Source organism: Littorina saxatilis, linkage group LG2, assembly GCF_037325665.1.
Source record: "Littorina saxatilis isolate snail1 linkage group LG2, US_GU_Lsax_2.0, whole genome shotgun sequence".
NCBI classification, from domain to species: Eukaryota; Metazoa; Mollusca; class Gastropoda; order Littorinimorpha; family Littorinidae; genus Littorina; species Littorina saxatilis.
The window spans coordinates 40,256,555-40,284,100 of NC_090246.1; the positions used below are offsets into that span (position 1 = coordinate 40,256,555).

General features: G+C 40.0%; 1 protein-coding gene and 1 long non-coding RNA gene across 2 annotated transcripts; both read right to left on the reverse strand.

Annotated features, from left to right (window-relative positions):
- Positions 1–407: 407 nt before the first annotated feature.
- LOC138958991 (cytoplasmic phosphatidylinositol transfer protein 1-like) lies at positions 408–21,303 on the reverse strand. The gene is made up of 10 exons (XM_070330338.1): positions 20,879–21,303; positions 17,630–17,778; positions 14,284–14,372; positions 13,570–13,577; positions 13,183–13,254; positions 12,018–12,116; positions 10,260–10,319; positions 5,935–6,030; positions 4,825–4,888; positions 408–2,551 (listed from the first exon to the last, which is right to left on the reverse strand). Exons 1-10 carry the CDS (start codon positions 20,924–20,926, stop codon positions 2,406–2,408), a joined length of 831 nt encoding a protein of 276 aa, XP_070186439.1. The 5' UTR covers positions 20,927–21,303; the 3' UTR covers positions 408–2,405.
- Positions 7,153–10,046, reverse strand: LOC138958990 (uncharacterized). Its single transcript, XR_011453565.1, has 2 exons — positions 8,756–10,046; positions 7,153–7,966 (listed from the first exon to the last, which is right to left on the reverse strand). It is a non-coding gene; the product is annotated as an uncharacterized lncRNA (long non-coding RNA).
- Positions 21,304–27,546: the final 6,243 nt, after the last annotated feature.

Consider the following 27,546-nt stretch of genomic DNA (forward strand, 5'->3'; position numbering starts at 1 on the left):
TGCCAGAAAGCCAGAGAAAAAAAACCGGTCATACGTGTAAAACCCCACTAAAAAACACAAAATAGAAGGAATTTCACCCCATGAACGCAGAAGAACAGGATCGCGCAAGGAAACAATAGCAATCCTGACAATGAAATGCAGATAATAAGCTTGACTCAAGTGTAAGTGACCTATGATAGCAACCACAATTGTTAACACTCCAGTTCATCCTTATTCAGACTAAAAACACACAACCCATTTACAACTATAATCATAAAGCCACATGCACATACACACCAAAATACAATATAGTTGTTCATATGGAAAAGTAATTTAATACAGTTATTTAATCGTTGTTCTACCAAACATTTACAGATGTGTGTGCCTGGAAAAAGCATTCATTGCAAAAAAGAAAAAACCTAGGGAAATATTTTCAGGCATATCACAGAAGCTCTGCCAATGAAATTTTGGAATTCACAGACTATACAGAAGAGTGATTCAAGTTCTTATCACACTTATCAGCTTGAAACTCTGAAGTCATCATACGTCCATCTCATCCTTTTTTCTGTTCATAAACCAGTCTTTAAATGTATGATGTATACCTCCAATCTAAGACTCCCTCGTAACTCCAAAGACAAGAGACGAGAGCATCTTCTCATGGAACCAAATCAATCTACTAGCAAAGAAATCTGATTAAAGGTTTTCAGTGGCAGTAAGGGCAGGTTTGACTAAACCAGTTTGCAAGTAGGCAGTGTGTGCATCACAACTCAAAAACAAAAACAAGTACACCAGCTATCGAACTCCACTGAGGCTGATGGAGTCCATGTCGACCAAAAGAGTGGGATTCCCTGTAGGCGGACCGTTCCTGTATACAGGGAATCACACAAGTGGGAGTTCCTGTACGGAAGTAGAATACCGCTCGATCTCGTGCCAAGCGCGTGACTGCCGTAAACTGATTTGAGTTACCTTAGCGTTACTTCCCCTTCCACAATGGCGGTTCCACAGGTAAATCTGTTAGAATTCTTGAATTCGTGTGCAGTATGTCCTTATTACGAGTAATTTATTTTAGCTGCGTTTTCTGTCATTTAGTTATCGATTTAAACTTTTCTTAACCCTTACACTGGTGCAATTCTTTAACACATGTTACATAGCCACTGGTGAATTAACAGAGAGAAAAATAAAGAAAAACAGTCATATATAGGGTTTTGCCTCAATGGGCCAGATAATCGGAACCGACAAATCAGACTGAGCCAGTAGCGCGACATATGTTGTGACAACCAGGTGACAGTATACGTAAAGTAGCGACAACCAGCCTAAGGGTTAAATTAAAATTGCAAACCATACTCGAACTTGTTAAGAAATACCAAAAAGGATGGAAAAACATCAAATTCTACTGATGTCGCTAAGCATCACGTGACTTTCAGCGAGATCGACGAAACGCTTACAGGAACTCCCACCTGTGAGATTCCTATGCAGGGAATCCCCCTACAGGAAATCCCACTCTTTTGGTCGACATAGACCCCACCAGCTCCACTTAGGGGATCAAAACAACAGTCTCTGCTTACAGCAGGCTGAAGTACAGCTTTGAAAAAAACAAAAACCCACCAAAAAACAATTATGAAAGCGGGCCAAAGTGCTAGTACTCAAATTAGGGGACCCTGCCTGGATTCCAACCCCTGACCTCAGGAACACAAGTCCAGTGCTCTACCAGATGAGCTACATGCCTCCTGTTACAGATAAGGATTCAGATACATTAATGTAAATCTAAATTTAATATGTGATAATTTTGACATCCCTGAACTATTACTTAGACAACCATTTTTTGAGTATGAAAAATGGATACACAAACAAGAGATCTCAGTTGGAAAAGACCCCTGTGGTTTCTCCAAGATTATGAAATCAACACATTATTTATCACAAAGACTTCATCTGGCATTAATCAGGAAACACAAACACACTCATACAAAAAACCCAAGGATCTGCATTATCATTGTATCTCTGCAGATAAAAATGTAAATAAGGATACAGTATCTGTACAGATGTGTAGCTCTGTAAATAAGAATACAGTATCTGTACAGATTTGTAGCTCTGTAAATAAGGATACAGTATCTGTACAGATTTGTAGCTCTGTAAATAAGGATACAGTATCTGTACAGATTTGTAGCTCTGTAAATAAGAATACAGTATCTGTACAGATGTGTAGCTCTGTCAATCAAAATATCTGAACAAATGTGTAGGTCTTTGGAAACTTCAGGAAGGAATAATTTCTAGAAAACATTAGTATGACACACCAGTGTGAGGTGGAATTTGAACTGGCCACATCACACAAGGACAACAAACATAGTGGCGACTCACATTTATGTGTGTATACTGGCCTTTCACTGCACAGCCTCCACAAGTTTACCAAATAGATTTATGCTTATTTTTCACTCTGAAGCAGCCGAAGCAGTACTGGAATGCCTTGAAGCAGTGCTGGAATGTCTGGAGTTCCTACCCTTGCCCGCTAACACTTTCTCGTTGGTTTCCTTGTTCATCCTGTCTTCATAGTCACGGGTATCGTCCAGTGTCATTCCTGGACAGAGAGAAGCACAGACATTATACTTTGTTTTTCGAGACTACAGTGGAAACTCCATTCTAAGATCCACTGGTTTTGACTAAATGTTTTAACATAGATGGGGAATCGAAACAAGGGTCGTGGTGTATGTGTGTGTGTGTGTATGTGTAAGAGCGATTCATAGAAAACTACTGGACTGATCTTCATGAAACTTTACATGAGAGTTCCTGAAAATGGTATCCCTAATCATGTTTTTTTTTGTTTTTGATAAATGTCTTTGATGACCTCATATCCGGCTATATAGCTATTCTGATGGACACGTGGGGGAATTCGGGGGCTGTGATTGGATGGTCTCACACATCCCTTTTCCGATCAATAAAGCATAACGCTACGGAAGTTGGCCATTTTTGCCAATATCCAAAAGCATTTCGGCAATAACAAAGATGCATGGTTCCGGTTTCTTCCATGTGTATAAAGTACACACAACCTCGCCAGGTTTGTTTCTGTGACTAGTCGACAGATGATGCCATTTGCTTTGTGTGTGTTTTTGTTAATTGTTGCTTACTGTACAATATGACATACATTACGTGTAAAATCCAGTTCTTTAACAGGCAACAAACCTTGCAAATTTCCAGAAGCTGCAATCTGAAGCGACCTATCTCTGATTCTAGCAGACGATCTCTCCAATGTTTAACACAAAATCAGCAAACTCTCCTGTCACATAGAACGTCCATTGTATAGTGCAATGTTGAAATGAAGTTACCGGTCTAAAACATTTAGTCGTTTCTTCTGAGACAATCCTTGTTCTCTTATCATCTACAGATTTACCGCAGTCTTCACCACGCGAATTCCCAACAGAAGTCAGACTTTCGAACATACAATCTACGTAGGCAAGCATGATACGTCATGACGTCATATGATTCCTAGCATATTGACGTAATGCTAAACATCCGGTTATCTCGAGTTTTCTCCGTAATACATGTCCGTCGGTTTTTCAATATTCGGTTATTTCCGTGGCTAATCATGCGGAAAGGGAACCGTCGTCTGCAATCAACGACATGGACCATTCTGGTACTTGTTGCTGACAAAAACATGATTTTAACACGGAATTTAATGTCAGAAATTAGCTATATAAACGCTATTGTGTTTTCATCGTAGCAATAGGGTCCGATATTTAGACTCGAACAAGTATAATGCGACTCGTCTTCGACTTGTCGGCATTATACTTGTCTCGTCTAAATATCGGGCCCTATTGCTACGCTGAAAACACAATAGTTGTTAATCATGGTAAAAGGGCGCTTGTACTGCAACATTACCATTATTAATACATGTACTACGTACTGCAGTGGAACCTTTCTTTTGAGACACTTTATTTTCAAACTGATCCCTCTACTATAATCTGCTGAAGGGACATTAAAACCCAAAAATCAAACAAACAAACTCTACTATAAGACCTCATTTTCTCAGATTTTCTCTTCATATTGTCAGTATATGAACCTTCAATTTTAGAATCCCTCTCTTTAAACACCCAAGTTTCTCAGATTTTCTCTTCATATTGTCAGTATATGAACCTTCAATTTTAGAATCCCTCTCTTTAAACACCCAAGTTTCTCAGATTTTCTCTTCATATTGTCACTATATGAACCTTCAATTTTAGAATCCCTCTCTTTAAACACCCAAGTTTCTCAGATTTTAGGTCTTAAAACAGAGGTACCACTGTACTATTATTATTATTCCAAACATTAAAAACATCACCAAGCGCTCTCACCGAGAATATGGCACTCCTGCTGCTAATTTAAGAGCATGAACTAGAAATCCCTCTCGAGTTGTCAAGGCCAAGTCCCTGACGATTTAGGCCAGATTTAGCAGCGACTCGAAAACTCAGTTGAGCGCTGCTTGACTCGTCCCGTACTTGGCGAAGATTTTGCACAGACTAATTCAGACACCCACGTTCTACAGGCATGCGCACTCAAAGTGCTTAGCTCAATCAACTGAGTTATATATTTATATTAAGCTATCCCGCATCCCTGCGATTATGCTTTCCCGCATTAGGAGGTAGCTCTGATAGCTGAACTGGTCGCTGCATAAAATTAGTTTGAGCGTTTGCACTGTTTGCCTTGTTAACAAAGGCAGCAATTTTGATTTGACTTGGCGCCAACTAAAATTGTTTGAAAGTTGGTAGAAAGTCTGCCATGTGAACAGCACTTTAATCAGCAAATTTAATTAGCACAAATCAACCACAACTTTATACACATAACACATTCAAAATGTCTCCTCAAAGTGTTACTTACCATACCAGTCGTCAATCCAGGCAAAGGCTTGTCTATGTCCCAGTAACAAAATATCTCGCACTGACTGAAACATGCAGAACAAAATTATGTATGAAAAATGTTGACAACCTGTAATATTTCTTCAAACAGTTGTTCAGCTAACATGCAGGCTGTGCTCTCAGCCTCTGGTGAAAAAACAACAAGAAATGGCAGATAAATAATGAAGAAATACAGCCACAAAAATTGTCCATGTTTTAAAATGACTTCAAGAGCACCTGTTAAATCAAAACAAAAGTACATGTATAATCATTGATTATCACCTCCTGTAAAAGTGTGCATCAGATTTGTATGAGCTTCGAAGGAATATAACAGTTGATCACATAAATTTAACCTCGAGAATTATGTACAGACGGCACCTGTGATGAAAGGACACCCTAGGGACCAGGCCAAATTAAGTGCCCTTATATATTGCAGGTGACTGTGACTGTGAGGACAGGTATATTTTGGTATTGTATATAAAGAGAGAAAAATTGCGGGTGTTCTCTCATTGAGGGGCCTCACATCCCCAGTATCATGTACTGTATGTAGTACCAGTGACTGAGGAAAGTATGAGCTGACTGCTGTCACTGTCCCTCGATCCTCCTCCTCCACATTCATGGGCTCAAACTCCTATTTACAGTCGCGTTATAGCACGGATGGGTTTTTACACGTATGACCATATTTTTCCCACCATTTAGGCAGCCATACTCTGTTTGCGTAAGATGCATGCTTGGTATTTTCGAATTTCTATAACCCACCGAGCTCTGACATGGATCACAGGATCTTTTCTGTGCATACGAACCCCCGAGTTGTGCTTGTGTCAGTACATGTACAACTAAAGGGGGATAAGGCACTATATAGCAGGCCTGCACAGAAGCTGACATGGAAAGAGGAGAAAAATCTCAACCCATAACCCACCAGGTGTGGCAGGGATTCGAACCCTCAACCTGCCACTAGGTAGGCCGACATCCTATCCACTAGGCTATTGAGCCAGTCAACCTGTCCTTCAAAAACTAAACGTTATCTAATAGTTACCTACCATACTCTTAATGACCAAAGCAAACATTTACAGAAGTAGGTGAAAGCCTTTACCCTGTGTGTGAAGGACTCGACCCTGCCCTGCAGACCAAAGACTTCAAACTTGACTCGTGCCAGCTTGTAGGAACACATGATAGGTTGAGAAGTCTCCTGAAACCCACATCATTATCAATTACTTGTCAATATATGTTGTATCCATTTGAAACCTCCTTAAATCAGAGAGAATGCGAGTACATGCTCATTAACATGTGCAAACATGCACAGAACCAAACAAACAAACACATACACCACATGAGATGCAAATCATTGATGTTCTAACACACATTACACACACACATGCATTAATACTATGATCTGAGATAACAGGACACTTCAGTGTCATAACAGCTGTACCCTTAACTTTCAGTTTGCGACTCAAATCATGCAGGTTTTTTTCTCAGTACAAAATACATGCCCTCCCTTACCGAAATCTAGTATACCACAAATGTGCTACATGTAGCGCATAATTAGTACACTGTGGTACGTGCTAGAAATGTGCCAAATTGGAACCATGGACTTAGAAAAAAAAATAGACAAATGCAGTATACCACAAATGTGCTACGCCTGGTACATTTCTAGCATGCGCTACAAATGTGCCACAAAGGTTCCAATTTGGCACATTTGTGGTACATAAGCTAGAAATGTACTACAAAACTGCAAACCGGCTTCTGGATTAGCACATTCCTAGCACGTGCCACAAATGTGCTACGCCTGGTACATTTCTAGCATGCGCTACAAATGTGCCACGAAAGTTCCAATTTGGCACATTTGTGGTACATGAGCTAGAAATGTACTACAAAACTGCAAACCTGCTACTGGATTAGCAAATTTCTAGCATGTGCAACAAATGTGCTACGCCTGGTACATTACTAGCACGTGCCACAAATGTGCTATGCCTGGTACATTTCTAGCACATTTGGCACATTAAAAACTGAATTGTAGCTTATACTTATTGTATTTTTTATTAATAGTAATATTGTGCTATAATTTATAAATCCAATTGTACTTGTAGGTTTGCTGTTTTGTGGTACATTTTTAGCGCACACCAGCAGCAGCTATTCGAGCAATAAACCGGGTGAAAAATGCACATATTAGCACATTATTGGCATATTAATAGTACACTTATCGGCACACTGACCTAAAATCCAATTCACAAAATTATGGTCTTGTTCAAATCACTTCAATTGATTCACACACATACATTATATGCAAAAACAGAAAACCCAAAATAGATGTAGAAAGAATAAACCGCTTTTATTGAATGAATATGGAATGTCAGTAAGTAGTAACACACACTGACCTGCACAGACCTAGATCCTCATGGAAAATGAATGTCATTTACACATTACACCTACCTAGATTCTCATTGAAAATAAATTTCAGTTCCACGTGTTATTGTTTTGGAATTTGAGGTCAGTTGGGTAAGTGACACTTTACGGAGAAAACTTGAACTTCGCTGCCCCCGTTTTGTGACGATCAAGATTTCAAAGCTTCTGTAGTTAACCTTCAACGTACTTTGTGGGTTGAGGACGACCCAGAGCCTCACACAATCGACTTCATCTCTGAAACTTTTTGAGTTTTTAATTGAGACTTCATGCAATCTCTAATCACCATACGACCTTTCCATTGCCCATTTTTTGAAAGATTATCTTTGCGAACAAACAAATAAACGATAACGTGTAGAACTACACAGTCCGGATGATGTGGGTGGTGGACGACCCATATGGAATTACGTAATGAATGTTACGTTGTTTATCCTTATTCGGATGACGTGGGTCGTGTACGACCCATACTCTGCAAAGAGGCGGAAAAATGTTTATTCCTATCCGGATGGCGTGGATCGTGTACAACCCATAACTTTTTACGTTGAATCCTTTGGAAAGTGTGGGTCATGTCATCCGGACTGTGAAGTGTGGGTCGTGTCATCCGGACTGTGTAGTCCAACGCTTGATCCGGTGAAGGTTAAAAAGAGAGTCAGAATGCCCGGGTCTTGATCCATGTCATTGATGCAGAAAAAGGCAGCTCACATGGGACTGCAGGCCATCAACTGCAAACACAAATAATATTCATATTAAAGATGACTTACTTATGCACTTTAAATAATTTATTAACGGTCGAGAAAAAACATTTGGATTTCTGTTTCAAGTGTTTGTTGGATTCTTCCATTCCTCCTGGGTCTTGCAGACTTGAAAGTTGACAAGAAAAGCTACTCTTCACTGTGCACCTGTATCCAGGGAATACTTGAAAAAAACAGCATAGTAGTTATTATTACTGTTGTCTAATACAGTAATACTATTACTAGTAACTTAATTTACAATTCAACATTTGATATTTTTTAATTTAATTTTGAAATTGAAGAGAAACAATTAGATAAACTTGCTAATTTTCAAATACTAAATGTATGGAAGGAAATAATTGGTTGGCAATATTACACATGACGAACGCAAGCACTCTTCGTGGATGCAAGTGAGCTATAAAGTATAATGAATGTCCATGGCCGATGACTCAGTCATAACTAATGTGCTCAATTCAAACTCAAAGCTAAGTTCTGTTCTACTACTACTTCTAGTGGCACTGGTAATAATAGTAGTACTGCAAAATGTGAAGATGAGTCTGTAACAGTAACTTGAGTAAGTGAAAGTTTGAAAAGAATGTGTATTTGTTTGTCTTCGTGCCATACTACCAATTAAGTACCAGTCATCTGACAGAGTCACTGTCACTGTGAGTGTGTCTATGATTTGAACTTCACTTTTCAATCACTCAACTCACTGGGTCAGCACAATAGCTACACTAAAAGTTAAAATACCACTGTATCAAAACAATCTACACAACTTACCAACTATAGAGTGAAGAAAGTGAGACAGAGTCAGTCACTCATTGCGATTCGGGTGGAGGCAGAGTGGATGTTTCGTTTCTGACTTAGCAAGTAGACGTGTCACTGTCACTGTCAGCCATGGTTCTCCAAGTTGTCAAAGGACCGGCTTGCTCTTCGCATGGAAGTAGTTGTGGATTTCAACATAGCAACAATATTGTAGACTTTGATCCCACACTTAGATATCCAGTTCAAAAGCTTCGTTCATGATGCATTCCTGGGAAAATATCCACTCTGAAAACAGCACTGTTTCAGTGTTTGAATCACATGGCAGTTTCGTGGGGTAGATTCAAAATGGCGGTGTATTTTGTCTCCTTTCATTTGATTGGGCGATATTTTTAGAAGTAGCCACTCACGCGAAGCGACACAATACATGATCAAATACCAAGCTTGTGCATACCATGCAGACAAGAGAAAGCTGACTGCCTATTGTTTTCTCTTCTTATTCCACGTTGACTTCCTTAAAAGTTTAAGTCCAAAATGCTTTCTCATAGTGACCTTCTCCATTTAAAATCTTGAAGGAACTTACAAGTACAATTATACTCTTTTTTTGTAATTTCTTATAATTTTGTTTATTTTTCACAAAAGCTATCTAGATGTGTGGATTTTGTATCAATGAGTATACAATTTAATACATTATGCTAATCTTTTATAAAGCTGATTTTGTGTGAAATTATGTGTTTATATACATTTTAACCATGAATCCCTGTGTTTTTACCCTGTATCCTATTTTTTTTTGTACTTAATTTTTACTGTGACAGTTTCTTTAGTTTATAAAATGCAAAATTCTGCTAAGTCCAAGATTGGCATATTTGTAGCATACTGTGAAAAAAACTAAGTCTTTACTAGCACACAAAAATGACAAAGTATTTCATTGGCATATTTGTAGCACACAAGAAAATAGCTAAGTCCATGATTGGCACATTTGTAGCACATAATAAAATAGCTAAGTCTGTGATTGGCACATTTCTAGCGCGTAAGAAAATAACTAAGTCCATGATTAGCACATTTCTAGCACATGCAAAGAGCTCACAGTTGTTCGTTAGCACATTTCTGGTATAGAATAAAATGACAAAGTCCATGATTGGCACATTTCTAGCATAGGATTGAAACCTGTAGCACATTTTGTGGTATACCACAAATGTACCAATGGTTGTTCGTGGCACATTTGTAGTATACGTTTGGTACATTTAGTACATTTTTAGCATAGGATTAGCACAAAATTGGTATACCAATAATGTGCTAAAAACTGTAGGGGCTAGGCCTAGCTAACAAAAAGAACAAAACAAATGTTTCTTTTCTCCACCAGTCCAGCCATACTTTCTTTTAAAATTTTGTTTGTTTGGTGGTTTTTTTTTCTTGTTCAAAGCAATTCCACCATAAATATATATCCCTTGAATACAACATGTATTACGTCAAACTTTTGAAAATAAAGAAACAAATAAACAAACAAACTGTGAATACTTACCCTCCAGCCTGGTTGCAAAGGACCTCGCTGTGTTTTCACAGACTTAAATCTGGTCAGATCCTGTGTGCATAGAAGTATTAGAACATTAGATGTGGTAAACACAATCAAACAACTAACCACAACATTTCGTGAATATCATACATTTTGTCATTAACCTGTTTGCGTTCAGTAAATATTTGTATACAAAGCATTACCTGTATTTACCTGAATATGACGTCACACTTGCGTACAAGTTTCTATAAGGATTTGGTATAAGTTCCTATAAGTTTTATTATAAATCCGATGGAAGACAGGGTCAAAAAGAGAGTCTTGGGTTGTATAGTCGATGTCGTTTGTCATTAGACCCTCCGTGAATGCACTTGAATTTGCAAGCACAGAGTCTTAGCTCCTCGGTTTGTAACTACTTGCCTGTTCAGAACTTGCTTTTTACATTTAGTCAAGTTTTGACTAAATGTTTTAACATAGAGGGGGAATTGAGACGAGGGTCGTGGTGTATGTGTGTGTGTGTGTGTGTGTGTGTGTGTGTGTGGAGCGATTCAGAGTAAACTACTGTACCGATCTTCATGAAATTTTGCATGAGAGTTCCTGGGTATGATATCCCCAGCATTTTTTTCATTTTTTAGATAAATGTCTTTGATGACGTCATATCCGGCTTTTAGTGAAAGTTCAGGCGGCACTGTCACACCCTCATTTTTTTAATAAAACTGATTGAAATTTTGGCCAAGCAATCTTCGACGAAGGCCGGACTTTGGTATTGCATTTCAGCTTGGTGGCTTAAAAATTAAAGGATGACTTTGGTCATTAAAAATCTGAAAATTGTAATTAAAATTATTTTTTTATAAAATGATCCAAAATTATGTTCATCTTATTCTTCATCATTTTCTGATTCCAAAAACATATACATATGTTATATTCGGATTAAACACAAGCTCTGAAAATTAAAAATATAAAAATTATGATTAAAATTAAATTTCCGAAATAGATTTAAAAACAATTTCATCTTATTCCTTGTCGGTTCCTGATTCCAAAAACATATAGATATGATATGTTTGAATTAAAAACACGCTCAGAAAGTTAAAACGAAGAGAGGTACAGAAAAGTGTGCTATGCAGCACAGCGCAACCACTACCGCGCTAAACAGAGGCTCGTTAATTTCACTGCGTTTTGCACGAGCGGCGGACTACGGTCATTGTGAAAAAATGCAGTGCGTTCAGTTTCATTCTGTGAGTTGTTTGTTTGTTTGTTCGTTCATGGGCTGAAACTCCCACGGCTTTTTCGTGTATGACCGTTTTTACCCCGCCATTAAGGCAGCCATACGCCGCTTTCGGAGGAAGCATGCTGGGTATTTTCGTGTCAGTTTCTATAACCCACCGAACTCTGACATGGATCATTACAGGATCTTTTTCGTGCGCACTTGGTCTTGTGCTTGCGTGTACACACGGGGGGTGTTCGGACACCGAGGAGAGTCTGCACACAAAGTTGACTCTGAGAAATAAATCTCTCGCCGAACGTGGGGACGAACTCACGCTGACAGCGGCCAACTGGATACAAATCCAGCGCGCTACCGACTGAGCTACATCCCCGCCCCCATTCTGTGAGTAAAATCCACAGCTTGACTAAATTAATGTAGTAATTTCGCCTTACGCGACTTGTTCATTTTAAGCCTACCACTACCTTTAAGGTTTGGGTTTTCTCTTATTTTTGGCACTCTTAGAAGGGGAGTGCTTAAGTGTTCCAGTGTAATTCTGCTACACTCACCTCTTCTTCTTTGTAGTGTTTGGGGGGCAGCTCATCAAAGGCAATATCAACATGCTCCACTTCTCTCTGTTTTAGCTCCTCTTCGGATAACTGCAAGCACTGAAAGAGAAGTACAGATATACTGAAACCATACAAGTGTATATTGTTAACCAGTACAGTCAAATCTTAGATAATGTCTAACAACTAAGAACATGTCAGCAAATTTGCATGTGGTTGTTACACATATCATGAAAAGAGTAAAAGTCAAGCTTGACCTTTCGTAAACAATTTTGCAATAACAATTCCATTGAAATAAATCTTGTATCCCATTTTGATTGTTTAAGAGACACTGACACTGACACAGATTCTATTGTGCAGAAAACGTACAACAGCAATTTCTTTCAGGTTTGCAGTTTAGAGTAAAAAATCTATCAAAAGCATGTAAAGTACAAGTAGTATGAGAAACAGCAAGTTAATGTTCAAGTTATTTCGTAATTCAGCAAGTAATTTTAGCTACCGAAAACGGTGTGTTCGCTGCCTAAAACTTAAAAACCCACTCGTACAAAAAACACAAGTGTACATGAGAGTTTGAATGAAACAGAAGAAGAAAGAAGAAGCTACTATTGTACCTCCTTTCTAAAACATGATTTTAACAGAATTTGGAGGTCTTAAAAGGAGTGTAATCCGCTATAAGGGTACATATTACCTTTAATATACTGTATATATATGTTCTATTGATAAATGTGTTTAATTGTAACCATATACCCTTGATTTATGATACATTCAAAAAGGCATGCTGGTAGAGACTTATCATATTTTTCTTGAAGAATGTAATGTTAAGTCTTTATGTGACGACTACGATCGGATGTTCTATTGCTGTGTTGTTACTTATATAGACGCTTGGTACGTGTACCTTTTGAAGAAGGCCTGTGGGCCGAAAATTTGGAAACAAAAGAAGAGACATTCTGGCTTGGTGTTGAACATTTTATTTTGATGTATATAATTATATATACATGGGTGCAACCTGGAAAATTCCAAAAACCGGCAAAAGTTGGGGTCCAAGCTTTTTTAGTATTTAAAATGCCAAAAAAAACCTCTCCTGGAACAAAAACATCGGCAGCCGATGAAACCAAAAACCGGCTGCCGGCAGAGTTGCATCCATGTATATATAAATATAGTTACTTACATTTTCTGAAGAGCCATTGTTATTCTCATATCTTGTTTCTATGTGGATGCTGAACTTTGGAATAAAGGAACACTGCAAAAGAAATATATGGGTACAGATGTATAAATGTCAGATTCTCTTAAAACATTTAGCTTCACATTGATCACTGTTACAGAGAAAGAATACATTACAACTGAGTAATAAAGAGCACTCTCTCTCACCCTCTGATTTTCACACACACAGTGTACTGTGACACGCACAAGCATGTCATGTCATGCACTCACATGACCCACACATGGGAATGGGTGGAGGTCTAATTCTAAACTGTGACACTGTACTCCACTTAACATTCCCAGGTAATCATTGTATACATGTACAACTTTAAATGTATCAGACTTACATACTTACAGTATATTCTGCATCCAGATCCACATGAAAAAGAGAGATAAAATGACATGACAAAATATGAATGCAGTGAGGGAAAATGCTTGGAATAATTTCTCTCTTTTGACACACACATATCCTCACACAATGGAAACCATACATATGAGTATTATTATGATCAGATCTGGAAACACAGTTCATACAGATCCATAAACATGCATATATGGCGGTAATAACCACACCCAACCAGCTATTACATGATCACATTACCCCACCACATAGAAAAAATCAAGACCACATTACCCAATAATAACCACATCAATGTAACAATTAACATTACAGGACAAAGTAAGACACAGTCAGAGAAACAGACCGCTAAGAATGAATTCAAGAGTAAACAGACAAAGATGTTCTTTCTCTCTCTCTCTCTCTCACACACTGATCAGTGACACACACATACATGCACCCACTCTCTCTCTATCTCTCTCAGTGAGTCAATCCATCTCACACACACATACACGCTTCCTTACTCCCACACATACACAATGTCACAACCACATACATACAGTGACCACTCTCTCTCTCTCTCTCTCTCTCTTTCTTAGTGAGTGGGTGTCACACACACACACACACATGCACACACTTTCCTTTTTCAAACAAACACAGACACACGCACGCATGCACACACATACATACACACACACATTGTAACACACACATAAAGACCTTGACCCCTACCTGTGAGAGTGTAAGGAAAATAGTTCCATGCTTTTTCCGTGATGTAGAATATATCTGGAATAAGTGACCGTAACCAGGATGGCAATCGACTGGAAAGAAAAAAAACAAAGAAACACATGTAGCACAAACTGAGCCATAATAAAGTAACAAACAAATAAATCAAAAAGTCTGCAAAGGAAGAACTGCACCGGCCTGCACGAAGTCGAACCATTTAAAGTTGGATCAGGGGAGGAAATAAGGCAGAACTTGATGATCAATCCAAAGATGTGTGCCGTTTTATCTGATAATGCATTTTGTTTTGATATTGTGGACCCCCCTCCCCCTCCCTCAACATATGAGAATCTATTGAAGATCTCCCAACTTACACATACCCACCCCCTTTTAAGACTTCGTTTTCTCAGAAATGCTGTACACAACCTCGGTGAAACAAGTATTTTTTAGATTCAGTATTTTTGTTGCCTTAAAAAGAGATGAGGCAATCTGATAGCTGATTTCTATACATGTATTACAATTCATGTTGCTGATATGTCCCTATCTTTACCTTTATGAATATGATGTTCAGTAAACAGGTTGTGGCAGATAAAACTGATATAATGTCAAGGCCAAAAAAAAAAAAGTCTGTTTACGGTAACATAGGCAAATAAAATAGGGTCGGTAGGTCGGGATTTTTTTTCTTTTTTTTTCTAAAAAAAACACCATATTTTTAAGTTATTTTGCCAAAAAACAAACTCTTTTTTTCTTTTTTTTTCTTCCCAAATGCCAAAAAAAAGTCTAGGGTCGCGCGAAAAAATAGGGTCGGTCGGGATACCGTAAACAGACTATTTTTTGTTTTGTGTGCCCAATATACTTCTATGTATGAACTAATAGATACCGAAAGGTGTGGCTGACAAACCAATAATTTTACACAACGATTGGAAAAGGGGTTCGTGGGCAATGCTGATGACCTTAATGTTTTGTCTGATCCTAATAATTCAACTGAGCTACAATTATTGCACCCATTTTTGTACCCCAACTAAAACATTCCTTCCTGTGTCGTTTCGTTTAAACTTTCTATGCCATGAAAGGCTGAGTCAACTTGACTGTCGGGCACCTTTTTCAAAGATTTCTTTGACGGGGCCGTCGCGTGACAGCCTTCAAAATAAGAATGCCCCAAAATGGACCTGACAAAAATTTAAGATACCAATTAAACAATTAACAAAAAAATCAGAATAAGCATAACTTGCCAACTTTAACATACAAGGAGATAGTCAACCAATTATCTGAACAGAACAGGTGACATCCCTCCCACTATGACACCATGATTGCCGTCCTTTCCACATGTCAAAACCGCTAGCAAAGCAGCAATGTCATACATATATATTTGATGCTCTTGGCAGGGTTTCATTTACTAGTGCGCCCTGCGCCATTGGCGCATTAATTCTCACAATGTCCCATCACAATTCCCTTCACTGCGTCAAAGGGCGCCACCAAATGTACACTTTACTTCGGATTAAACACACACACACACACACAGATAACGCAATATAGCGGCTAATTTTCAGATGGCACCATATTGCACCCTTTTGCATCTTTGGTCAAAACGCGTAGCTTCTTGCCTTCGACTATGTCCCATCGGAATTTGGTTGAGTGGGACAAATGTCCCATTACCTTTTTCTCCCAGGCTAAACCCTGTCTTGGTATAACATGTGCATGCCTTTTGACAATAATACTGACAGCAAACAGCATCCTTCACACTACGGACCCCACGCCATGATCATGCATTCTGATTGTCCTTTCAACATGACAGTATAACCGCTATACACAAAGCCGCTATATTATCATCAATCTTTGATCTTCATCAGATAAAACTTGTCATGTCAATACTGACAGCAAACAGCATCTCTCACACTACAATGCCATGCCATCATGCAATCAAATCGTCCTTTTAAAATTGACAAGAGAGTACTGCTATATATTCAAAGCAGCAATCCTTATCATTTATATCAATTCTATCTTGGATCATCATAGTAGAACACGTGCATGCCTGTAGAGAATAATACGGACAGCAAACAGCATAGCTCACACTACGACACCATGCCATCGGATCGTTCTTTCGACATGACAGTACCGCTATAAGCAGCAATACCATAGATCTATATATATATATTCCATATCATACAACATGTGCAAGCCCTTTGACAATAGTACTGACAGCTAATGACATCCCCTTCCTCCCCCCCACACGACCCCATGCTATCATGCAATATGATTGTCCTTTGGACATGACTGCAGCTGAACAGTCTTCCATCAATCAATACTCATATGGCATGCCCCCCCTGCTTTAAGTGTCCACCAGGCCTTGTTAAACGATATATTTGCACTGACATCTGCTCTGGCCGTGGTATCAGCAACAATCCATTTCATGTTTACTCCTTTCTTCCTGATGGTGATACTGTTATATATTGTGACACACACATGTATACGTGCACCTGGGATTAGTACACATAACTGATATCTGTGCAGTGTTTTTTTGTTTTGTTTATTTTTATTTTTTTAATTTAGTGATTTAGACAGTAATTACTGCAAGTGCAATGCGAGTACAAAAAGTATGTATGTTTTTTTTCTGTTGGGACGATAACCTAAAAAGGTTCCTGTTTGTACCGATCCTGATCCTGAATGTATGACTGCACTAGCCATTTTTAAAACCAGTATTTTTTTTAAGAACAGTATGAGTACTACTAGTATAACTGTCTTGCACAAACAGGTTAATCTGTTGTGACAACTTGTCAAATCAAGTCCTAAAACAAGCTCAGTAATACTAGCATTATATTTTATTTGCCAGGAACAAATTTAATGGTCAAACAAGAATGCAAACTAGTATAATTTATGACCGGACGGTTGATTTCTTTTTCAGTACATTATATCCGGTATTTTGAGATTGAAATGCCTTAAAGGTACTGAACTTGTCAAATCCAGGTGCACGGAGCCCCTAGCTGGGTTTTTTTGTCATACCTCAGGCAGCTATCCGTTAGAATAACTACCAAGTTTCATTGACTTGCACCCAAAGAGTCAAGAACTGCGATTTTTTTACGAATTAATTTCGTACTCAGACTCGGCTGGTCTTGACCTATTTTTGGATCTAAATTTAGATCAGGTAGATCACCACATCATGCACAAAAAGACACGTCACTAGCAAACTATGTCAGACATCATCATGAGTTTGTGTAAAACAAAATGGAGGCCGGAATCACTCAGTTGAATCGAACTCCGACCAAACACCACGTAATAACTAGGTTAATTTATGCACTCGTGTGAACAAGAAACTGTTTGCTCACTGCTTTCCCTACCTGCCAAAGACCTCTCTCACCTAGACAAGTGGACACGTTTCTCTGTGTACTGTCCTTTTCCATGCACAGGGTCAGAGCAGGCTTCGTTCTGGACCACCTCCACCCCTTCTCCTTTCTCGCTCTGTTCCTGGCTGTGTTTGGCAATCATGTACAGCTGGCCTATTCTGTACTGTAATGAAAAGAAAGAAAGACAACATTATATCATATCAATGTGTACTGCAGTGTGTGTGCATGTGTTCTGTGTCACAGTGTGTGTGTGTGTGCGAGCAATATTGATGCTCATGTACAGATCTGTCTCTCAACCTTTTCTGCGCGTGCACAAGTGTGTACATGTAGTATGTTTACAATGTATCAACACATGTGAGAAAGAGTACACCTGTGTGTGGACATGTGTGTGCATATTGCACACATGTGTCATTGTGTGTGTTTATGGTAAATTGACTACACTGCAACAGCATTATTTGCATTTGTGCGCAGCTCACAGAGTATAATTGCCGTTGGGTGAAAATTACCCTTCCTACCCTACCCTAAACTAGTCAAGCCTTCTCTGGCTCTATGGTGTGGAACTCCATTCCGTCTGTTATAAGATCATTAACCTCACTAAAGAGTTTCAAACAAGCTCTGCATAATCATTATATGTCTACCTAGATGGCTACTAGTCTTAACATACAGTGCAAGTAGCTGTCAACAATTGGCAAAGCTTTATGAACATTTTACAAAAATATGTTCTTTATTACATGTATTATGTGGAATTTATGTTGCGATTTTCCATCATCATCAACATCATCATCATCATCATCATCATCATCTTCATCATTTACACCATATAATCATTGTAAGCATTAGTGTAAACGTTGGTATTGTGTGAATTTTACCGTCGATCACTTTACATGTGTAACCTCAATTAACATGTTGCATGTTTCGCTTTTGATTTGTTACTTTGTCATTTTGTTGTTTGTGTTTATTTGCTTACTTGTCGATTGTTTGCTGGGTCGTTCGTTTAATTTGTTTATTTGTCATGTTGCTTTACTTGTTTATCAATTATTAGACATTTGTATTAGAAGTAAGGACCGGTTGTAAGAAAAGGCGTCGCCTTAAACCTCTATCCTTGAAAAATAAAGTTCCATCATCATCATCACCCTACATATCAGAGATGACCAAATCGTCCGCTCGATCGCCAGGGCCTGAGGGGCGAGTAACAAATCCGCCGGGCTAGTAGAAACTGCTGGTCAATGAAAATTCTGGTCAAATGCAACACTTTTGGTTTTATTTTAATATCGAGTTTTCAAGCCATATAAACACTGCAGATCAACTGTGGTATGCACGGGGCCTGGGTGACATTTTTGCCAGCCAGTGACTTTCTTGAAGTTACTCGCCCGGCTGGCGAGTAACATTTTTGAGATTTGGCCATCCCTCTTATCATCAAACAACAGTAATTAAAATACCACCCAGCCACTGAGAGAGACTGTCTTATTATTTATTGGTAGTACATGTACTAGTATTAATTACTGTAAGAAATTACATTGGTCACTGCAGTCAGTACAGTGAAACCTCCCTTTAATTCTAAAGACCTCCAAAATCTGAATCTGCGAAGATCAGGTCTAACACAGGAGGGAGTCCTAAAATAGAGATCTACAGATTATCAGCACACAACAAATGATCAAATCTGAAGAACTAATAAGGATTATAAGGTCTTAAGCTGGCGTCACACGGGCGATTCAATCGTGAAATTTATTCCCGCGATCCGATCGCAGATCAAATTGTAGGCCAATGCATATTGACCCGTCACACGATGAACGGTTGACGAACGATAACTCCACGCAAGCGGGACGGAAGTGTCGTATCATAGTGAACTCAGCAAACGCGCTGTGCGAGAGCAGAGGCTTACGTTCGGACATTGCTCTACCTTTCTGAAAAATACCTTTCAGCATTATAAATATGCCTTTGTGAGAAAGTAAGTTCCTAGACAGTTGCAATTAATGGTTCTTGACCGCTATACACGCCTAAAACGTCTCCTTTATATCTGAGTAAGAAACTGTTCTTCCAAAAAGTTATGAATCGATGAAGAGACGCTGTCCGCCACTTTCTAAAGTCACGGCGTGAAGGCCGCAACGACGCGTTCTGATTGGCTTTGCGCTACGATTGCCTTAAGAGTCTCGCGGGGATAGAACAAGTTTTATCGCCCAAAGCTACGAGGGAATCTCATAAGATAGAGTGGTAGAGCTCATTGTCGTAGCTCTTTTTTAAGACTCAGTCGGCTGTGTGACTGTGTAAATCTTAGGAAAATCGCATCGTGTGACCGCCCCATTACACGGATCCGAGGTACATGTAGTCTTAAATAAAGTTAAAACCGTGGTCGTAAAAGAGGGGTTCCACTTGTTCACCGTATACTTCTTCTTCTTCTTCCAATAATGTTCAGCGATCAATGAATTGACCATTACTAACATGTTGGCGAAGTGCAAGTGTGTGTCCTTAACAAAGATAAAAAAATAAAAATAAAAAAAATAAAAAAGAGGTGGGGCAGGGGGAGGGCGGTTACTGTGCCTGTATGGCCCTCATTGCCCTCAAGCAGAAGGCATTATAGGAGGGGGCCTCGACAACTTGTAGTGCCTCCTGCTAGTGCTAATCTGCTCACTATACTTGTAGTGCCTCCTGCTAGTGCTAAGGCCAAAAAAAAAAAATTGTCTGTTTAGGGTAACATGACCAAAAAAAGTAGGGTCGGTAGGTAGGTAATTTTTTTTGTTTGTTTTTGTTTTTGTTTTTTTTGTGTGTGTGTAAATGCTATGTTGGCTGAACATTCACTTCTTATATTTGATGAATACATGTTTCAAAACTAACGTATAAATAAAACAGAGAGAAAGGGAGAGAAAGAAACGCCAAATGTCTCTTTTTAGCATTTTTACCTCTTTTTTTTTCTTTTTTTTTTTGAAATCAAAAAAAAGTTTTTGGGTCGGCGCCAAATCGATAGGGTCGGTCGGGTTACCCTAAACAGACAATTTTTTTTTTTTTGGCCTAATCTGCTCACTATACGTGTAGTGCCTCCTGCTAGTGCTAATCTGCTATCTGTTGAAGACAATTGCATACACTGATAAAAAAAAAAAAAAGTTCCCCGAGAATGACATACACTGCCAATTATACAATCGAACCTCTGTCAGTCTGTGACTCAAAAACTGCTCGTGCAGTCGTTGCAAAATATGCAAGTCAGTGCTAGACAGTGCGACATCTGTAAACATCTGTCCACTGATGAGAATAAACAAGTTAACCCTCACCTCTTCCACGCTCAAAGGCATGCAGATTCGATACTCTTTCGTGAGCATCTTGCTCGAATTCAGGCAAGGATCAGCGATCAAGCTGTAAGTCGATCAAACGAATCACAACAAGCGAGAACGGAGCAACAACAAGCACCGGAGTCAGAGGTTTCTTCAAAGGCAAGAGAAATCAAGCTCTCTTATTCTGTCCGAATGTCCTCTGTCCCCTCTGTTTTACAACTGCACAAAGGTGACTCTCTGGTTCATGTGCTCGTTGTGATGGGTTCTTTTAGTTCCGTCACATCTTGTAATCGTACAACAGAAGCATCCACTATGTCTGCGCCAGACTGGCTGGAACATGTATAAGAGTCACTACACCGGAAGACAACCGCTCGTGCAGGAAATCGATGAAGCTGCCGCGTGTCGCTAAAAATAGAGTCTCCGTCGTGGTTCGACTCGATTGTACAGTAGTCGGGTAGCTGAGTTCAGAAAAGTGCAACATGCTAAACGTTGAGGGTTACAAGCATCCACCTGGTCTCAATGGAGAGTCTAGACGTGGAGTAGTGTAGTCTAGGTAGGTGGACATTCTGAATTTGGTTTGTTTGGCCGCCATGACACTTTTAAAAATGGCCGCCTGAAAATCTTATGCGGGCCATATCTCACGTGTTATATGGACTACAGTGACAAACTAAAGGGCTATATATATGTATTTTGACATGAAGAATTCAAATATGCAAGAATAAACATGATCTAAGTAGATGGACATTCTGAATTTGGTTTGTTTGGCCGCCATGACACTTTTCAAAGGGGCCGCCTGAAAATCTTATGCGGGCCTTATCTCACGTGTTATATGGACTAAAGTGACAAACTAAAGGGCTATATTTTGACATGAAGAATTCAAATATGCAAGAATAAACATGATCTAAGTAGTGCATTGTATGATTACTTCGAAAAATATGTCCATTCTGCATGAAATTCTCGCGTTTTTCAGTCATTGTTGTGCCTAATCATGTACATGCTCAAAATAACAGCCAAATTACCAGCAGTACATGATCGCATTTTAATAGAAGCAATATAATGCCAATTTAAATCAATGGGATTTCTTTTAGGGTGATTCAGTCAAACATTTAATGACAATCTGACCGGAGCATTAATCGGCTTATTTTTTGTGTGTTACAGATGCTTTATATGAATTGGGATAAGATATGTAATTTAATTGGGGGGGGGTCTTAAAATGGGGGTTCCAGTCTGTAGCAATGTGATGCAATTGCCAAGTAAGTGAGATCTGATGAAATATGCACAGATACAGAAGGATGCGCTTTCACATATTCACACACACACACACACACACACTTCCTGTACAGACAAATTTACACACAAGTGAAACACAGCGCAAGGTCTCAGCTGGCTAAGGACACTCAGGCCATGTTTGGCCTGTCTAGTGCTGCTGATGAAGATGACGAGCACGACTGTGCACACAAGGACTTCCGGAAAAAGAGGTTGAAACAGGATCCAGATGATCTACAGAAACTCATCAACTTGTTTCAGACATTCAACCCCTTTGCTCACCCATCACCAGACCTGATTTCACTCACAACTTGTGGCGTTGCCAGTGATGTTGTGAAACAGGACTTGCTAACAGCAGAGGAAACAGGAAAGTCATCTCAGAGTTTGTGCAGAAAAGATTTGTCCTGAAAGAGACTCTTTTCCATGACAGAATCAAAACCAAGAAACTCTGCACCTTGGAGAGCATGTACACACTTGAAGTCAACACTGGAAAGGAGAAAACTGTTGCCCTCAGAGCCGACAGGGACTTGTTCAGACGTGTGATAACAGCTATGGAAGCAGGACGGGATGTTGACATCAACAAGATGTTGGAACGAGAGCTTTGTGGAGTGCCTCTCTCGCTAGCAACTGCTGACTGCAGATTGCGACTGCCAAGAAACAAAGCTGATTTGACCAAAATACTTCAGCAAAATTTGCCACAGAATGCTGCTCCAGCTCCAAGCACAACCTGCACCATAGTTGATGGGATGGCGATGATACAAGCCTTGGGGAATCGGATGGGAGCAAAGACTTTAGGAGAGTGGAGTGACAATGTTGTAGAACACGTTGACAAGTACTTCTCACACTCCTGCACCAGAGTTGACTTGGTCTTTGACAGGTACATCAAACAAACAATCAAATCGACGACTCGAGGCAAGAGAACGGACGGCAAGAAAGGGATAAGAAGGAATGTACTGTCACGCACTCAAGCTCTAGGCAAATGGGACAGATTCATACTATTGGAGGAGAACAAGGCCAGCTTGGCCAACTTCCTTTGCGAAGAGCTGGCAAAGAATTTCAGGAATGAGCCTGGAAAAGAGCTGGTGCTGAGCGGTGGCTTTTGTGATGCCGAAAAGGCCTGGTCGTCATCTGACAGAGATGTCACACATCTGTCATCTGCTGAGCATGAAGAGGCAGATACCAGAATGCTTCTTCATGCCAAAGAAGCAAGAGAACAAGGATATCCACAAGTAGTCATCGTCAGCCGTGACACTGACGTTCTCGTTCTACTTGTCGCTCACCAACCACAGCTCAGTATCTTTGTGTGGATGCAAACAGGAACACCCCGGAAGAAGCACTTTGTGCCTGTGCATCAAATTAACATCACTGACCAACAAAGAGAATCATTGCTGGCATTCCATGCAATCACAGGTTCTGACAGCACCAGCCAGTTTACTGGCATTGGGAAGAAATCTGCATGGAATGTTTTCCTTGACAATCCCCATCTTCTCCAAAGATTTGGCATGGAAGACTTTCCTGATGAGGAAGTGCTCATGGATGCAGAATCATTTGTCTGCAAACTCTACAACCCGAACACCCAGCACACGTCCACACAGCCGCTGCGATGCGACGATTTCCACAGCGTGAAGAAAACGCTTGAGAACTTCCCCCCCACACAAGATGCTTAGAACCTACACATCAAGAGATCTCACTACCAGGCACTTGTGTGGAGGCGGGCTCTGGAAACTAAGCCACACCCACCGGCTGTTGTCAACAGTGGATGGAAGCTGGTCACGAAGGAGACTGGCGACGTGATTGAGCCCATCCTGCTGAGTCGTGCACCCACAACTGACACAAGACAACGTTTTCTCGAGCTCATAGATTGTGGCTGCACATCTTGTGCTACAAGACGCTGCAGATGTTGGTCCAGTGGACAGGGATGCACAAGAGCATGCCGATGCAAAGACTGCAGAAACCCACACACTTTGGCAGGGCTACGCAACTAAGCCTTGAAATACCACTTTGTGCCTGAGAAACTATTGTTCTGTTTCCATGGAGGCATGTAGCCTGTCATACTCAGTGATCCAGAAGCGACAAATCGTTTCTTATAATGTTACATACCCATTATTGTGCCATCATTACATGTTCATTGCTAAAAAGGGAAGACCTAACGAGTGTAATGCATAAACGTTTGTGCATCATGTTGTACTATGGTATTTGACATTGTTCTTGTGTATTGAAGAGTCAGAGTTGTTGTGTACTGAAAGTGCATAATTAGCATGATAATTATGCTATATAGTATCATTGGTGTTTCAGAAGTATTACAATTTTCAGTTTATATCATCACCCAATGTTTGTATTTTCTTGTCATCATTGATTTCAATTTGTTGTTCTCCAAAGCAATATGGAGTAAACTCTTGGACGCTGATATGGCATTGTCTAAGATAGCAAATTCAGAAAGATAATACTTACTAAATTCGTACATCGCACAGAGCTATTTTGTCACATATTTAATTTTTGTAAGGAAATGTGAATGTTAGGGTTATTTTTTATGCCACCATTGACTTTGTCATCATGCAAAACATAGGAATTGACTCCATGTTTTTGAGTTATCCCAAATATAAGCTGAGATATGAAGAAAAATGTAGATTGTGGCGGCCATTTTTGAAAAGTGTCATGGCGGCCATAATATCCAAATTCAGAATGTCCACCTACTTAGATCATGTTTATTCTTGCATATTTGAATTCTTCATGTCAATATACATATATGTAGCCCTTTAGTTTGTAACTTTAGTCCATATAACACGTGAGATATGGCCCGCATAAGATTTTCAGGCGGCCATTTTTAAAAGTGTCATGGCGGCCAAACAAACCAAATTCAGAATGTCCACCTACCTAGACTACACTACTCCACGTCTAGACTCTCCATTGAGACCAGGTGGATGCTTGTAACCCTCAACGTTTAGCGTCCCATTTTTTTGGCAAGCTACAGATTTCAGCTACCCGACTACAGGGGAAAAGCCAGATACACGGCACACGAGGGAGTGAATGTTCCGGGGATTCCTGCTGGTCGAGTAGGGGCCACGACACACGAGGGAGTGGATGTTCCGGGAATTCCTGCTGGTCGAGTAGCTAGGGGCCTCAGTGGGTTTTTTTATTCCAGCGTCGCGGATTTTATTTTTATTCGGGTTGGGGATTAAACTCAGTGCTGCTCAGTTTCTGTAACGGGGTTCTTTTTTGCTGCTGGTCATGACAGATGGGGGAAATCAGAGTTAAAAAATAAAACAGCTTTAAACTTATCCAAATTTGGTTATGTTCCTCATAATCCTATTTTAACACACACGAAAAACACAAGCTGTTTGACTGAAAATCCATCGCAAAGCGGCAGGGTGTCGCTGAACATGACCAGGGTGGTTTCGGTGTGACACAAAATCATTCTACTTTGTGCAATAGCACCAGGAACTGATTATTTCACAGACGGCACACATTGAAAAATGACCGATATGATTAGGAGTAATCAAGCAGGATTTCATTGAGGTCCAACAAACTAGTGGTTGTGACACTGAAACATGCGTAACACTGAAAGAACAACTCAGTTTTCACTGCAAAAGCAAACAAACAATTTGGACTGAGAACCAACATTTATTCGGCTCAAATACGGTTGTGACACACTGAACGTGCTGACAAGCAATCAATCAGTCTTGCAACAGTTATTTTAGCCATTACATCACTAGAAATACTGCAAGAAGGACTGAGATGACGCTTGGTAAACGTACATTTCTGTGTTTTGAAAAAAAAATCTGTTTGCAAACCGTGCTTAATTACTATTATTACCGGCACGGTTGGCCTAGTGGACGGTAAGGCGTCTGCCCCGTGATCGGGAGGTCGTGGGTTCGAACCCCGGCCGGGTCATACCTAAGACTTTAAAATTGGCAATCTAGTGGCTGCTCCGCCTGGCGTCTGGCATTATGGGGTTAGTGCTGGGACTGGTTGGTCCGGTGTCAGAATAATGTGACTGGGTGAGACATGAAGCCTGTGCTGCGACTTCTGTCTTGTGTGTGGCGCACGTTATATCTCAAAGCAGCACCGCCCTGATATGGCCCTTCGTGGTCGGCTGGGCGTTAAGCAAACAAACAAACAAACAAATTAATTACTATTTTTGGTAACAAAATGCAGTTCACATCATACGCGGGGCACATGCGAATATATTCGCAGGGCCGATGATTTTTGTCACTGGCTGAACACAAGTTCCGTTTCACGCGCGGCGAAACGTGCGTTAGTTATAGGCCTAGTGAACATTTCTTTTCAAGCAAATTCTGTCATAGTGGTTTAGTTGCTTTGGTGTTAAGATCTCAATATCTACAGTGCTGTCAGTGCTATTTGAAGCAGTAGTCAGTTTCCCCCACTCTGACAGAGTGGATAAGTGTCAGTGACTGACTCGGCCGAACAAAATGAACTCAGTGTATGTAACACCGTGACTGCATTATGTTGTACGGCGGCTCCGAAACAGTGCATTGGCCGAAAGGCGCTTACGTCATTGCATGAAAGGCCCGTATTCTCTACCCAGAATCAGTTTTCGGACTTACAGCCGTTTGGTTTACGGCTTAATGTATTGTTTTGTTTACCGGTATTAGCAACATGATTCATAGAATAGGACGTGGTGTCCAGCATTTTGTGCTTCGACCGAATAAGACTTTTTTTGCATTTAATATATACGATGACAAACATCATTTTCAAAACGGCGTTAGCAGAATTTCACCCTGTAGGCCTATGATGAGCGTGGAATAGAAATGATTGTAACAGTAAGTGGTTATTGAGCGCTAGACTTGCAGTTTTACTTTCATATCTTTCCTATTGTCAATGCCTCGACCGAACATGGATTTAGATGGACCCAACAAAAATCTTCGCTGGTACGTGAACAGTTTGACCGTACAGGCCGCAGTGTTCTCAAGACGACGAACAGTAACTCGTGCATTCAGTTCACCAAGCCACTCCAACAGCAGTAGCCGCCCTTGCGTGGACTGGAGTTGAAAATAACGACAGGAGCTTGTCGAACAAAGGTGTAAAACTGGTACAGCAATTTCAAACCGGGTAGACGGAGCCTCGAAAATGATACCCACCCTGGTCTACTCATTTAATCCGTTATCCTCGAAACTATTGGTGCTGGTGAACAGATTTTAAGAGAAGATCACCGTAGTAATTATAATCAGGGAGATGCAATATGCCCTTGGCATTAAAAGCTCTGCATTTGAAAAGATCTTACACAAATATGTAATGGCCCCAATGCGATTTGCCGGTTGGGTACCACATGAACCCAGTGTCCAAATCAACATGGAATATCGTCATTGGTGACGAAACCTGGGTTAATAAGTTCTACCCGGAAATCCAAAAACTGTCGTCTGTTCGGGTGTTTAACCAGGTGA

Coding starts and splice junctions, on each gene's coding strand:
- LOC138958991 (XM_070330338.1), bottom strand. CDS start 20,926: ATGCTCACGAAAGAGTATCGAATCTGCATGCCTTTGAGCGTGGAAGAG. Junction 14,373..17,629: donor AAACGTGTCCACTTGTCTAG/GTGAGAGAGGTC, acceptor TTTTCTTTCCAG/TCGATTGCCATCCTGGTTAC. Junction 2,552..4,824: donor CTGGATTGACGACTGGTATG/GTAAGTAACACT, acceptor CTCTCTGTCCAG/GAATGACACTGGACGATACC.